Here is a 15,402-nt window from a genome sequence, read left to right as displayed (position 1 = left end):
TAGGTGAACTATAAATCCCAGCAACTACAACTCCCAAATGACAACATCTATTTCCCCCAAATTCCACCAGTGTTCACATTTGGGCATATTGAGTATTTGTGCCAAGTTTGGCCCAAATCCACAATTGTTTTGAGTCTACAGTGGATGTAAGTGAACTACAGCTCCAAAGCTCAAGGGCACTGCCCACCAAATCCAGTGTTTTCTGTTGGTCATGGGAGTTCTTTATAAGCCAGGGTCACACTCACACATTCACTAACCTACACCTTCACCCCTGCATACAGACAACATAAAACACACTAAAAGGGAGGTAATTAGCAGTCTGCAGATGGAACAAACACAAAATCTTCCCATCTCAGCTGTGGCATGCTCAGCTTTTTCATGCAACAATTACTCAATTACATCTGTCCCAAGTGTTAACAGATCACTCACATGGAACAGAGGATCCAACAACTTGAGGACCGTATTAAGACCCTTAAGGACATTCAGGAACTTGAGCTGTTCTTAGACACTACACAGCACACTGTCCTAGACACACAACCCATATTACACCAACATTCTGGGGAGGCTGAGGTCACAAAGAGTTGGAGACGACTGAACGAATGACCAACAAATGGGGAGGCTCATTAGGAAATCACCTCAGATGTGGACAACCCTCGGGCTTGGAGGAATGTCACCCTTAGAAAGAGACATAGGACCAGGAAGCCTCAGAATACTTCTGCTCAGCTGCAGTTACACAATAGATTCCAAATTCTCACACAACTAACACTTGACCAAGAAACACAACATCTTGGGGAAGACCAGAATGGCTTAGATACTGATCAGTAGGTGAACTATAATTGATTGTAGGTGAACTATAAATCCCAGCAACTGCAACTCCCAAATGATAAATCAATCCCCCACAACCCCACCAGTATTCAAATTTGAGCGTATTGGGTATTTGTGCTGAATTTGGTCCAGTGAATGAAAATGCATCCTGCATATCAGGATTATGATTCATGCCAGTAGCAAAACTACAGTTATGAAGTAGTAACAAAAATAATTTTATGGTTGGGGGTCACCACAACACGAGGAACTGTATCAAGGGGTTGGAGCATTAGGAAGGTTGAGAAACACTGTGCTAGGTTTTGATCCCTTGTGAACCCCCCCTCCCTTGCTCCCCAGGTTCATCTGTGTCCCCTTTGAAAGGACAGACTTCCTGAAGGAGACCCATGGAGGCTCTGTGTGTGTGTGTGTGTGTGTGTGTGTGTGTGTGTGTGTGTGTATGTGTGTGTGTGTCACCTTGAGAGCCTTGACAACAGAGAGGGATGGAAGGGGAGGGGGAGAAGAAACCCTATATCATCACACTGGGATTAAGTATCATCCTATCTCAAGGCTATTTCCGTCTTGCTTGCCTTGTACCTGTAACATGAACTGTATCCCAGCAGCCTAGTGATACAGAATCAGGGCTTTCAGATCCTCATAACTCCTTCCTTTCCATTCTCGGCCTGTGATGACACTCTTACTTTGGCAGGAGAGGAGACGATCTGCGGGGCTGTTTGGGGCTCGAGGTCTTTTGAGTAGAAGCAGCGTGCTTTCCCTATTGATTAACACAACACAGGAGGGTTGTGTTGTGTTAATAACAACAATACAGCACAACCTCTCCAAAATTCTTGGTGTTTGAGGCCTGTTCTTGGGAAGCAGGAATATTGCATTCAAAGCATCCCTGACAGATGGCCATCCAGCCTCTGTTTGAAAGCTTCCAAAGAAGGAGCCTCCACCACACTCCGGGGCAGAGAGTTTCCACTGCTGAATGGCTCTCACAGTCAGGAAGTTCTTCCTCATGTTCAGATGGAATCTCCTTTCACAGTAGCTTCTCACAACAAGATTACAAGTTGCCACTACAAAGGTAAAGGTTTCCCCTGAGATTAAGTCTAGTTGTGTCCAACTCTGGGAGGTGGTGCTCATCTCCATTTCTAAGCCGAAGAGCGGTGTTGCCTGTAGACACCTCCAAGCTCATGTGGCCACAATGACTGCATGGAGCGCCATCATCCTCCCGTAGAAGCGGTACCTATTGATTTCACACTTGCATGTTTGCAAACTGCTAGGTTGGCAGAAGCTGGGGCTAACAGTGGGAGCTCACCCCGCTCCCCGATTCAAACTGCCGACCTTCTGTTCAGCAAGTTTGGCAGCCCAGCAGTTTAACCCGTTGTGCCACCAAGTTGCCATTAGTAAAAAAAAAAAAAAAAGGACAAATCTGAATGTCTCTAGTTGGGTTACAGAACCTGAGAGTGCAATTTTCACCTTTCTTTGCTGATTTTCATAATAAATGGAGAAAAAAAAGCAATCCTTATTTGGAAAAGGCAGTCCCCATCTCAACCTCTTTTCCCAACCAAATAACAGTGTGACTCGTCCATGCTTCTCTGGGTCTGGGAATCCTATCTATTCCTCCCCGTCCCTCCCCTCCTTGCTCTGCAAACCTTTAAAGTTATGAAGTTATTTTAGCCGGGGTGACATAACACCCAAATCATCGCATTTGCTTGGATGGGGTGGGAATGTTGGACATCTTCCTGCCCCCACCCTTCTGGGGCCAGAATAAAACCGGACGCACACCCAGCTGCCAGAGAGTGAGCATTGGCAGCTCTGGGGAACAGGGGGGACCATGGAGTTTTTCAGCATTCAGCAGTTGGTAAGAGAAGGGGATGAGGCAGAGGAGGAGGGAGGGAGGGCCCATCCATACTGGGTTTACTGGTCTCCGGGATGGGCCGCTTGAGGACTTTGGATGGGCAGTTGTCTTAATGTAATGCTATCATGATAAGGGACATGGTAAGTGATGGAGGCTCCTTGTTTGGAGGCTTTTGAACAGAGGCTGAATGGCCATCTGTTGGGGGTGCTTTGAATGCGGTTTTCCTGCTTCTTGGACTGCATGGCTCACAATGTCTCTTCCAACTCTATGATTCTATGACACTTCCAAGTGGTTTACTGCTGCCTCCTTTTTCACAGTACAGCATCACCCCTATGAGACCGGTATCTGTGGATTAATTCGCCCACGTCTAACACAATTTTCTCCATCCTGTAAGCTGTTAGAAATTGTGGGAGTTGAAGTCAAAACACCTGGAGGGCCCAAGTTTGCCCAGGCCAGGCGAACATGTATGTGAATGTTTATATGTATACATATGTAAGTTCACTACTGGTTGATGAGAAGGATACTATTCATGAGATAGTTGGCATACTCATATTATTATTATTATTATTATTATTATTATGACTTTACTAGCCGTCCCCTGCCATGCGTTGCTGTGGCCTACTCTGGTGGTCATGGGGGTTCTGTGTGGGAGGTTTGGCTGTTGTTGGTGTGATTCAGGTGAACTACAAATCCGAACAATTACAACTCCCAAATGTCAAGATTCTATTTCCCCCAAACTCCACCAGTGTTCACATTTGGGCATATTGAGTATTCGTGTAGAGTTTGGTCCAGATCCATCGTTGTTTGAGTTCACAGTGCTCTTTGGATGTAGGTGAACTACAACTCCAAAACCAAAGGACACTGCCCACCAAACCCTTCCAGTATTTTCCGCTCTGAGTCGCCTTCGGGCTGATATGAACGGGGTAGATATAATGCAAATAAATAATAAATAAATATTTTCTGGTCATGGGAGAACTGTGTGCCAAGTTTGGTTCAATTCCATCGTTGGTGGGGTTCAGAATGCTCTTTGATTGTAGGTGAACTATAAATCCCAGCAACTACAACTCCCAAATTAAAAAAAAAATTTTTGAGTGAATGGCATACATTGAGTTGTTAGGTGTCTTATGTCCAAATTTGGTGTCAATTTGTCCAGTGGTTTTTGAGTTATGTTAATCCCACAAACGAACATTACATTTTTATTTATATAGATTTATATTCTGCCCTATCTCCCTGTAGGGACTCAGGGCAGATTCCAAACATAAAAGGCAGACATTCAGTGCCAGAACATAAAACAATACGCTCATAATAACGAAATTTGACAACCCAATATATAAAAACAAATTATGACGTAACAGCTATGATGTATTGACAAGCTGGAATGTGTCAAGAGGAGGGCGACTAAAATGTGTCAAGAGGTGGACGACTGCAGAACAAGCCCTATGAGGAGTGGCTGAAAGAGCTGGGCATGTTTTCTTGTAGTTTGAAGCCATTGTTCCGCGACATAGTCTCCAGGGAAGCAGAAAACAAGCTTGCTCCCTCCATGTGACTTCCTCTCACATATTTATACATGGCTATCATGTCTCCTCTCAGCCTTCTCTTCTTCAAACTACAAGAAAACATGGACTATAACAAAGGGTCGTGCCCCCTGGCCTCGAAGGTCCTGACCACCAAGGGAAACGGCCGCTTGGCAAACCTTGATTATATATTCAATAGGACAGCGGGGAGCCTTCGAAAAGCTTCCCCCCTCCTGACCTGTCACCCATTCAATCTCTCACTGAAGACATCTACCTAAGTTTCCCCCCATTGTTCCTCTGTCTTGGCGTAAAAGGAAAACCCGGATTATGTCGGTATCGCCAACATCAATGTTTATTGGAAACAATAGCAAGGCTAAGCTTGTAGGCCTTTTAGGACTCGCCAGCCCCTTGGACATTTCCTGAACTTCCATAATCCATTCAAGAATGCATTGTATTCCCTCGTCCCGCCTCCTTCTCCCCTGATTCTCTGAAGCAGCAAGGCGGCAGAAGCCCTCTGATTGGCCCAGGCGCGCAGCAGAAGGCTTGTGATTGGCCCAGGTGCTCGAGAGGCAATTGAGCCTCCTCCCAGCTGTTCAAGCGCCAGCCAATCACCGTCAAGCCAGCAGGGGGGCGGGGAGCGGGAGGTTCAAACTGGACAACTCTGTTGTTCTATAAAAATGGCCTTTATTTGTACACATGTTATGCTTAGCTTGGCGAAAGATTTCTGCTTTGCATCCTTTTCAACTGAATCGTAATAAAATCATCTCGGTGGCGCTTTCTTCAACTTTGGTGAGATTCTTTTTGGGAACCTAGGGAAATTATTTTAAATTGGGCTTCTCTTTGCTCACCATTGTAGCGATCCCTCTTTGGTGGGTCTGCAGGGTCTCTCCTACAGGGCCAGACCCTTTTAAAATCCTCCATGATTTCAATGGAACATAAAAATGTTACAGTATATTTAAATCCACCCTCCAAGATCCCAAATGGTCCAGGTGTCTGTATGAAGGGGTTCATAGTGCTCTGACTTAATGCAGGGTGAACTACAACTTCCATCATGTGGATTCGGCCCCAGTATGTTTCATTGCTGGCTAGTTCTGTTCTGTTTGTTGTGCAGAGTTGAAAAGAGTAGGAAAGGGTTTATAGAGAGACAGTGGGTGAGTTCATGCAAATCTCACACCAACAGGGAGATTAAGACACACTGGGATGTCTGTGGTGGAGGAAACATGTAAATCCTAGGATGAAATCATCCCCGAATAAAAGCACTCCTTGGGTGGTGGGAAGTATGGTGTTTGGGGAGAACATTGACAAATTCTTGTTTGTTGTGTGCCATAGAAAAAGGTAGAAAAGGGTTAAGGGAGAAAGAGTGGGTGGGTTCATGCAAATCTCACTCCAATGGAGAGAATAAGAAACATAGGGATGCCTGTGGTGGAGGAAACATGTAAACCCTAGGATGAAATTGTCCCCGAATGAAAGCATTCCTTGCATGGTGGGCCATATATTGCTTGGGGAGAACATTGGTCAATTGAGTCATTGAAATCATATTGATAACAGGGAGAGCTCTTGGTCTCCCATTCATAGGGTTGCCATTGCTTGAAGTCAACTTGATGTCAGTTCTCCACAATGGGAGCAGCTAAGAGATGATTTACACTCACCAAGATGACGGGGTCAGTCCTAGGCTTCCTGGGCAAATGTGTGTTGGCGTGGGCCGCAACGCTTTCGTTGGAGAGAAAGAAAAGGTTATGGAGCAGGTGTTAAAAGACCTGCTTCTTATGGGAAGATGTAAAGTTTAAGTTGGCAGAAGGAAGAAAGGCATTATAATTTAAGAGCGCTCGTCATGGCAACAAGCGTCCCTTTTATGACAAAAATACCTCTTGACGTAGTTTGTGGCGTATCAATGAAAAGGGTATAAAAGGGCCGCGTGTCGCGTGGCAATTGCCTCTCTTCAAATATTCTTTTTTGCTATAGATTTTTATGTATGTTGTCAATCTGTCACATTTAGCTATACCCCATGTTTTATTTAACCGTTCCCGTTTCGAAGATAATTTGTCAAGTCTTCCAGATGGTGGCAAATAACAACGCTCTTTACGAGAGGAATAGATTATAAAAGAATCAAAACGTATTCCGGTGAGACCTTAGTACCTGCTGGAGTTTGGCTTCAGGACCCAAATTTGTGGATGCTCCAGTTGCATTACACTATGTAACAAAATCTGGAGGAAAAAAAAATCTGTTCCTGGTTTGAAAGTTTTATTTCCTGATTAATTTTGTGGTACTTGTTTTGAAAGGAGTTGTTGTACACCAGAAACTTTGTTTTTGTGGCTGTCACAAACTAGGTTGAATGGGTTGAGACTTTATGAGACATTAATTGAATAACTAGAGCAAAATATGCTACAGGATGTCCCGCAAAAACAAGGCTTTTGCAGTTTAATACACCTTTTCCATGTTTTTATGATAGAACAGTGTTTCTCAAACTTCCTAATGCCGCCACCCCTTAATATTTATTTATTTATTTACGACATTTATATGCCGCCCTTCTCACCCCGAAGGGGACTCAGAACGGCTTACAAGGTATATATACATACAATATATTATTAACATAGTGCAATATCAGTTTTAAATATTGCTATATTGCACTATATCAATTATACTGTAATATTATTAGTAATATTACATGTAATATAAATATATAATTATAATACAGTTCCTCAAGTTGTGGTGACCCCAAAACATAAAATTATTTTCTTTGCTACTTCATAACTGTAATTTGGCTACTGTTATGAATTGTCATGTAAATATCTGATATGGAGGATATGCCCCCGGTGGCACAGTGGGTTAAAGCCCTGTGCCGGCAGGACTGAAGGTCGCAGGTTTGAATCCAGGGAGAGGCGGATGAGCTCCCTCTACCAGCTCCAGCTCCTCATGCGGGAACATGAGAGAAGCCTCCCACAAGGTTGATAAAAAACATCAAAAAATCATCCGGGCGTCCCCTGGGCAATGTCCTTGCAGACGGCCAATTCTCTCACACCAGAAGTGACTTGCAGATTCTCAAGTCTCTCCTGACACGACACACACACACACACACACACACACACACACACATATATATATGTATATGTATATGTATATGTATATTTCATTCACTGGACCACATTTGGCACAAATACCCGATAAGTCCAAATTTGAATAGTGGTAGGGTTGGGGGAGGGAGATTGATATTGTCACTTGAGAGTTGTAGCTGCTGGGATTTATAGTTCACCTACAATCAAAGAGCATTCTGAACTCCGCCAACGATGGAATTGAACAAAACTTGGCACACAGAACTCCCATGACCAACAGAAAATACTGGAGTTGTTTGGTGGGCATTGATCTTGTGTTTTGGAGTTGTAGTTCACCTACATCCAGATAGCACTGTGGACTCAAAACGATGGATCTGGACTAAATTTGGCACGAATACTCAATATGCCCAATGTAAACAATGGTGGAGTTTGGGGAAAATAGAGCTTGGCATTTGGGAGTTGTAGTTGCTGGGATTTAGAGTTCACCTACAATCAAAGAGCATTCTGAACCCTTCCAACGATAGAATTGGACCACACTTCCCACACAGAACTCCCATGACCAACAGAAAATACTGTGTTTTCTGGTGGTCTTCGGCGATCTCTCTGGCACCCCCTCGTGATCCCCAGGGGTCCCGATCTTCAGGTTGAGAAACGCTTTGATAGGACCAATTAGTAAATGACATTTATAACCCAGCAACAAAAATCATGTTACATAGTGTTCTATCCAGTGTTGGAGTGAAATGGTGTCCATCCCTTATTGTTCATTCAGTTGTTTCCGACTCTTTGTGACTTCATGGACCAGTCCATGCCAGAGCTCCCTTTTGGTCGTCACCACCCCCAGTTCCTTCAAGGTCAATCCAGTCACTTCAAGGATACCATCCATCCATCTTGCCTTTGGTCGGCCGCTCTTCCTTTTTCCTTCAATTTTCCCCAGTATCATACTCTTCTCTAAGCTTTCCTTTCTTCTCATGATGTGGCCAAAGTACTTCAACTTTGTCTCTAGTATCCTTCTCTCCAATGAGCAGTCGGGCTTTATTTCCTGGAGGATGGACTGGTTGGATCTTCTCGCAGTCCAAGGCACTCTCAGAACTTTCTTCCAGCACCACAGTTCAAAAGCATCTATCTTCCTTCGCTCAGCCTTCCCTAAGGTCCAGCTTTCACATCCGTAGGTTACTACGGGGAATACCATAGCTTTGACTATGCGGATCCGTCCCTTATATAAAATGACAAAAGCGACTGCTTTTTCAAATGTATTATATTTTAAAGCCATAGATGGCTGAATCTATGTGTACAGAATCTGTGGCTATGTAGTGATGACTACATTAATATTAAATATTAATATAATTAATATTATAAATGTCATATATGAAGCCAACAGGAAGAGCTAGAGGCAGATATTTTTCATAGATAGTGACAAAATGGTTGGATTTTGTACTGTCAACAATAGCATTTGAACAAAACTTGGGAAAGATACTTTTATGGACTACAGCTTCCAAATTGGCAGAGATTGAGAAAATCCTAGTATTGACACTGTCACGGCCTCTGCCTTTGTTCTGGTTAGCATGTTAAACCAGCTTCACCCAGTTGGTGAAGCTAGGAGATGCCTGTTCGGACCCCTGGCCTTTGACCTGTGGGGTCCCGAAAGGCTCCATTCTGTCTCCTATGCTTTTTAACATCTACATGAAACCGCTGGGAGAGGTCATCCGGGGTTTTGGAGTTAGGTGCCATCTCTATGCAGATGACACACAACTCTACTACTCTTTTCCACCAAACTCCAAGGAAGCCCCTCGTGTGCTGGACGAGTGCCTGGCCGCAGTGGCTGTCTGGATGAGGAGGAACAAGCTGAAGATTAATCCCGGTCGATCGTAAACAGGATCAGGGTATAGGGTGGCAACCTGTGTTGGACAGGGTTATACTCCCCCTGAAGTCACAGGTCCGCAGTTTGGGTGTCCTCCTGGACTCATCACTTACGCTTGAGGCTCAGGCGTCGGCGGTGGCCAGGAGGGCTTTTGCACAATTGAGACTCGTGCGCCAACTGTGACTGTACCTCGTAAAGGCTGATCTGGCCAGGGTGGTCCATGCCTTGGTCACCTCTAGATTGGACTACTGTAATGCGCTCTACGTGGGGCTGCCCTTGAAAACGGCTCGGAAATTCCAACTGGTCCAACGGTCGGCGGCCAGGCTGTTAACTGGTGCTCCTTAAGGAGCTCCGTTGGCTGCCGTTCATCTTCCAGTCCCAATTCAAGGTGCAGGTGCTCACCTACAAAGCCCTAAACGATTTGGGACCCGCCTACCTGCGTGACCGCATCTCTGTATATGAACCCATGCATTCCCTTCGATCATCTGGAGAGGCCCTGCTCACGATCCCACCTGCGTCGTAAGCGCGTTTGGTGGGGACGAGGGACAGGGCCTTCTCTGTGGTGGCCCCCCGACTCTGGAACTCTCTCCCCTAGGACATCAGACAAGCCCCAACGTTGGCCATCTTTAGGAAGAGCCTGAAGACCTGGCTGTTCCAGTGTGCCTTTCCAGATTAGGAAACTCCTGGAATCATGTCCCAAATGCACTTCGTTAGAGACCAGGATTGTCTGCACACTGCACCTACCTCCAAAAAACCTCTACATACCTCCTGTCAATTTTCAGCACTTTTAAATTTTGTCCATTACATTTGGCCCGGCCTTTAGGTTTTAAATACGTCATGGTGTCATTGTTTTTAGTGTTTTATTGTTTTTGCTTGAAGTTTTATTATATGCTTATGAGTTTTATTGTTATATCTGTATGTTGTTGTTGTTGCGGCCTTGGCCTTTGTGAGCCGCATCAAGTCCTTCGGGAGATTTTGCGGGGTATAAATAAAGTTAATAAATAATAATAATAATAATAATAATTTCCATACACTGGGTTGTGGTGAGTTTTCCGGGCTGTATAGCCATGTTGCAGAAGCATTCTCTCCTGAGGTTTCACCCACATGTATGGCAGGCACTCTCAGAAGCTGTGAGGTCTGTTGGAAACTAAACATGGGAGGTTTATATATCTGTGGAATGTTTAGGGTATAGAAAGAACTCTTGTCTGTTGGAGGCAGGTGGGAGTGTTGTAATTAATCCCCTTGATTAGCATTGAAAAGCCTTGCATCTTCAAATACATCAGATATTTACATGACGATTCATAACAGTAGAAAAACTACAGTTTATGAGGTAGTAACGAAAATAATTTTATGGTTGGGGATCACCACAACATGAGGAACTATATTAAGGGGCTGCGGCATTACGAAGGTTGAGAAACACTGTCGTAGATGTGTTTAGATGCCAAATACGCCAAAGTCAAGTATTTTTGGTACCATAGCACATCAGCAAATACTGCCTTCATTCCTGGGATTTCAAATTCAAGTATAACATATTTAGTAATGAAAAGTGTGGTGCCAGTTGCCAAAAAGGGCCACCTCTTGCCTCCATCTCAGGCAGTAGATTTTGGGCACCTTTTTGAGGATGAAACTAATGCCTCCCCCCCCCCCCCCCAAGCCTGCTTTGAAAGAAGGGCACCTTTGCACAAGGCTTTTCTGATGGACTTTTCCACCTCTGGCGCCCGAATGTCTCCGACTCCGGCCCCATTGCCCCCTTCGCCAGGCAGGCATTTCACATGATGTCTCATCCTGATGCTGTTGCTGTCTACATAACACATGTTTGTATAAATAGAGGCTGTTTCAGCCGGGTCAGGAGCCTACGATGGCATGGCAAGCATTTGGCAAGACGGGGCCTGGGAACGTGGCACTATTTCCATTGGCGGCAGCAGAGGAAGAAGAAGAAAGTGGCATTTTGAGATGAGTCAGCAATCTTAGAGAAACCAATCCCCCTGGACAAGGATTATTAGTATTCTAATATTTATGGTATTAATTTATACCCCACTTTATAATAGGGTCTGTGCTGCCGCACGCTGGGCCTGTGCATATGACTGTAGACAGGACATAAATTCTGTGTGCCCAACGGGGCGCCGGGGCTGCCTCAGATTAAAGGCCCTTAGATTCCCCCAGAGTTCTGTAGAGGCTTAAAGTAAGTCCAACAAAGTTCTTTATTGATGAAAACAAACAGGTACTTTCAAGCTTTCTTAACAGTCTATTGGCTCTTGCAATCTTGTTCACTGGGAACAGGAACTATCTTCATAATTGTGTACTAACTAATGGGGAAATCCTTAACTTCTAATCTGGGCAGTCTGTCTTTGCCTCTGTTGGCGTGGAGCCCCTGCACCCGGTACCAACTGCGTCTGGCTTCCGCGAGCGACCCTTGCCAAGCAGAGCTTTGTAGACTTCCAGGGGAAAAGAAGGAGTTCAGGTTGCTGTGACGGCTGGCTGAAGTCCCTCAGCAAAGGGAGCTGTAAGGCTGTAAAATCCTCAGCCAAGCTGTGGGGCCTTTTCTCCCCGGCCAAGCTGTAGACTGTATATCTCCCCGGCCAAGCCGTAGGCTGTAGGCTGAATATCTCCTCGGCCAAGCCGTAGAAGACGAAGCTTTCTACAGGAGCTACTTTGTTTTATGTCCTGTGTGAAAGGCTTCTCTGTGAGAACTGATTCAAAAAGGCTCCTATTCCCTCCAAAACTCAAAAAGGGGCGGGACCAGGCAACCTAACTATAATTGACAGGTGGCTTGCCCTATGATTGCAAACTATAGCAGGAAGCCACCCTGCTGCAAAATCCCAAGCCTGGAATTGCAAACAAACATTTAATGCAAAGCAAACAGAAATGGAGCTCCTGGTATAACTGTACCAGCACAGGGTCCATCCAGGAGCTTTCACAGGAGGGTGGTCAGACGCCGTTCCCTCAAAACACGAGAGGAAGCATTCCAAACGGCAAAAAGCACAAGATTTTCAGTTGTGGGAATATCCCAGTTCTGAGCCGAAAATCTGCATCTTCAAATGTCTGAATGCCCCTGCAATCGGAAATCACGGGATTTTTTATCTAGGTTTGTTCCCGGGTTTTAGATATTTATTCCTGATTAGTCAGTTCCTAAAATAAAGGTGACACTTGGGAAGAAGGCAAAAACTTTGTTTGTGTGCCAGAAACTTTATGAAATGTGTGGAGGGCACATTTTCTCTGGCCAGGACAAAGTTGTGGCCCCCCGGTTGACTTTGGAGCCCCCAGTGGCGCAGTGGGTTAAACCCCTGTGCCGGCAGGACTGAAGACCGATAGGTCGCAGGTTCGAATCCAGGTAGAAGCGGATGAGCTCCGTCTATCAGCTCCAGCTCCTCATGCGGGGACATGAGAGAAGCCTCCCACAAGGATGATAAAAACATCAATTCATCCGGGTGTCCCCTGGGCAACGTCGTTGCAGATGGCCAATTCTCTCACACCAGAAGCAACTTACAGTTTCTCAAGTCGCTCCTGACATGACAAAAAAAAAGTTGACTTTGTACGTCTTTTCACAATAAAAGCAACCAGGAACAGACATGTATAACCCAGGAACAACACCCTGTCTGAACAGATGGCCCTGCAGCTTATATAACCCAGAAATGGAATTTAGACAATGATTTGCATCTTCACATGTTCGCATCTTAAGGCTTAAAAAAATACCCACTGAAGTTTCTGGTGGCCATCTTAGGAGACCTCTGGGCGAGTGGGCTTGTTCACATGAGGGCTTCTCATACTGAGGTCTACCTTAGACGGTGAGGCCTGCTCTTACAGATGAAGGCCTACCTCACACTGTATGACCTTATCACAGACAGAGACCTTTCTCCCACTGAGGTCTACCTCAGACTGACACCTAGTGTGCAATTGGAATCTCCTTTCCTGTCATTTGAGACTCAGTGGCAGAAAAACAAAGGTGGCATGGAAAGCCATCTAGGTAGGTAAGTATTTACTAAAATGACCATTTCTTCAGCTCCTTTACACCAGGCATGTAATGTGTGTGTGTGTATATATATATGTGTGTGTGTGTGTGCGTGCGTGTGTGTGTTTGCATGTATGCCTGAAATCTAATGAGATTATAGGAGACCCATTGCATCCATGGGATTCACCTGCATTCAGCAATCAAGTCAATAGGTCTACTCTAGTTGGGACTTCTTGGGAGGAGAGCAATGTCCAATCTCGATAAAATAGTAAAGAGTAAAGACATCACACTGGCAACAAAGATCCGCCTAGTCAAAGCCATGGTATTCCCTGTAGTAACCTACGGATGTGAGAGCTGGACCTTAGGGAAGGCTGAGCGAAGGAAGATAGATGCTTTTGAGCTGTGGTGTTGGAGGAAAGTTCTGAGAAGTGCCTTGGACTGCGAGAAGATACAACCAGTCCATCCTCCAGGAAATAAAGCATGGCTGCTCATTGGAAGGAAGGATACTAGAGACAAAGTTGAAGTACTTTGGCCACATCATGAGGAGACAGCAAAGACTGGAGAAGACAATCATGCTGGGGAAAGTGGGAGGTAAAAGGAAGAGGGCCGACCAAGGGCAAGATGGATGGATGGCATCCTTGAAGTGACCGGACTGACCTTGAAGGAGCTGGGGGTGGTGACGGCCGACAGGGAGCTCTGGCGTGGGCTGGTCCATGAGGTCACGAAGAGTCGGAGACAACTGAACGAATGAACAACAAGTTGGGACTAACCAACAATGAGACATTTTCAGTGCCATCATCAGGGTAGCAGCATCTGTTCACAGCTTGGAAAAGTTAGATTTTTCTAGGCTACGTGTCCCAGAATCCTCCAACCAATATGTCAGCTGGGAAAGCTGCAGTCCAACCTATGTCACTCTTTAACACTCCTAAAGTTCTGTTTGTGAGATGCTTTAGGCCAAATTTTGTATGTGTGTGTTTTTGGTGTTCAAATGTTTGTTCTCTGTTGGAAGAAAAAGATGTAGGTAGATCAAAGAGAGCATCTGTTAGAACCGTCCTTTTCACGGAGACCAGCCAGATGTATGTTGTTTTCTCTAATTTGTATCCTACCTTTCTGTATCAAGATAGAAACACAGAGTAGCTCACTTTTTAAAAATAGGGTACAAAGCAAGAATTTATTTTCAAAACCACAGTTATTTTCAAAAGAGTTGTCTTTTCATCTATCCAGAGTTTACCTAAAAGTTATCAGGGATGGACCTGTCATTAGGCAGAGTGAGGGTTGCTGTGAGTTTTCTGGCCTGTATGTCCATGTTCTAGAAGCATTCTCTCCTGACATTTTGCCCACATCAATGGCAGGCATCCTCAGAGGTTGTGAGGTCTGTTGGAAACGAAGCAAGTGAGGTTTATATATCTGTGGAATATCCAGGGTGGGAGAAAGAACTCTTGTCTGCTTGAGGCAGGTGTGAATGTTGCAGTTAATGGCCTTGCAGCTTCAATGCCTGGCTGGTTGATGCCTTGTTGGGAGGTGTTAACTGGCCCTGATTGTTTCCTGTCTGTAATTCCTGTTTTTTGGGTATTGCTCTTTATTTACTGTCCTGGTTTTAGAGTTTTTAAATTACTGGTAACTAGACTTTGTTCATGTTCATGGTTTCCTCCTTTCTGTTGAAATTGTCCACATGCCTGTGGATTTTGATGGCTTCTCTGTGTAATCTGACATGTTAGTTGTTAGAGTGGTCCAGCATGTCTCTGTTCTCAAATAATGTGCTGTGTCCAGGTTGGTTCATCAGGTGCTCTGCTCTGAACTCTTAACTCTAAAATCTGGACAGTAACAGTAAAAAAACAAGGGAATTCCAGATCAGAATCAATCAAGGCCAGCTAACACCTCCCAACAAGGGATTCCCCTAAGCAGCAACCAGCTAGGCATTGAAACTGGAAGGCCATTCAGTGCTAATCAATGTGGCCAATTGCAACAGTATTTTATTGTCGTGTCAGAGCAACCAGTCCATTATATTACATTTCTAACAGAACAAAGCAAACAAACAGACAAATACAAAACTTGTGAGTTTGGTAGTTGGTTAAATGTCCTTTGACTAGTATCTGGCCACTTGGAGTGCTTCCGGTGTTGCTGCAAGAAGGTCCTCCATTGTGCATGTGGCAGGGCTCAGGTTGCATTGCAGCAGGTGGTCAGTGGTTTGCTCCTCTCCTCACTCGCATGTCGAGGATTCCACTTTGTAGCCCCATTTCTGAAGGTTGGCTCTGCATCTCGTGGTGCCAGAGCGCAGTCTGTTCAGTGCCTTCCAAGTCGCCCAGTCTTCTCTGTGCCCAGGAGGGAGTCTCTCATTTGGTATCAGCCATTGGTTGAGGTGTTGGGTT

General features: G+C 45.0%; 1 protein-coding gene across 1 annotated transcript in view; it reads left to right on the top strand.

The window, feature by feature from the left end:
* The first annotated feature begins 842 nt into the window (after window positions 1-842).
* ANKRD23 (ankyrin repeat domain 23) overlaps window positions 843-15,402 on the top strand; it is a 32,107-nt gene continuing 17,547 nt past the window's right edge. The window contains exon 1 of the mRNA XM_060787192.2: window positions 843-2,665. Within this exon, the coding sequence (XP_060643175.2) occupies window positions 2,639-2,665 (27 nt within the window). The 5' untranslated portion in view covers window positions 843-2,638. The remainder of the gene's footprint in view (window positions 2,666-15,402) is intronic.

Source organism: Anolis sagrei, chromosome 7 (genome assembly GCF_037176765.1).
Source record: "Anolis sagrei isolate rAnoSag1 chromosome 7, rAnoSag1.mat, whole genome shotgun sequence".
NCBI classification, from domain to species: domain Eukaryota; kingdom Metazoa; phylum Chordata; class Lepidosauria; order Squamata; family Dactyloidae; genus Anolis; species Anolis sagrei.
This window is presented reverse-complemented; position numbering and strand designations above follow the sequence as displayed.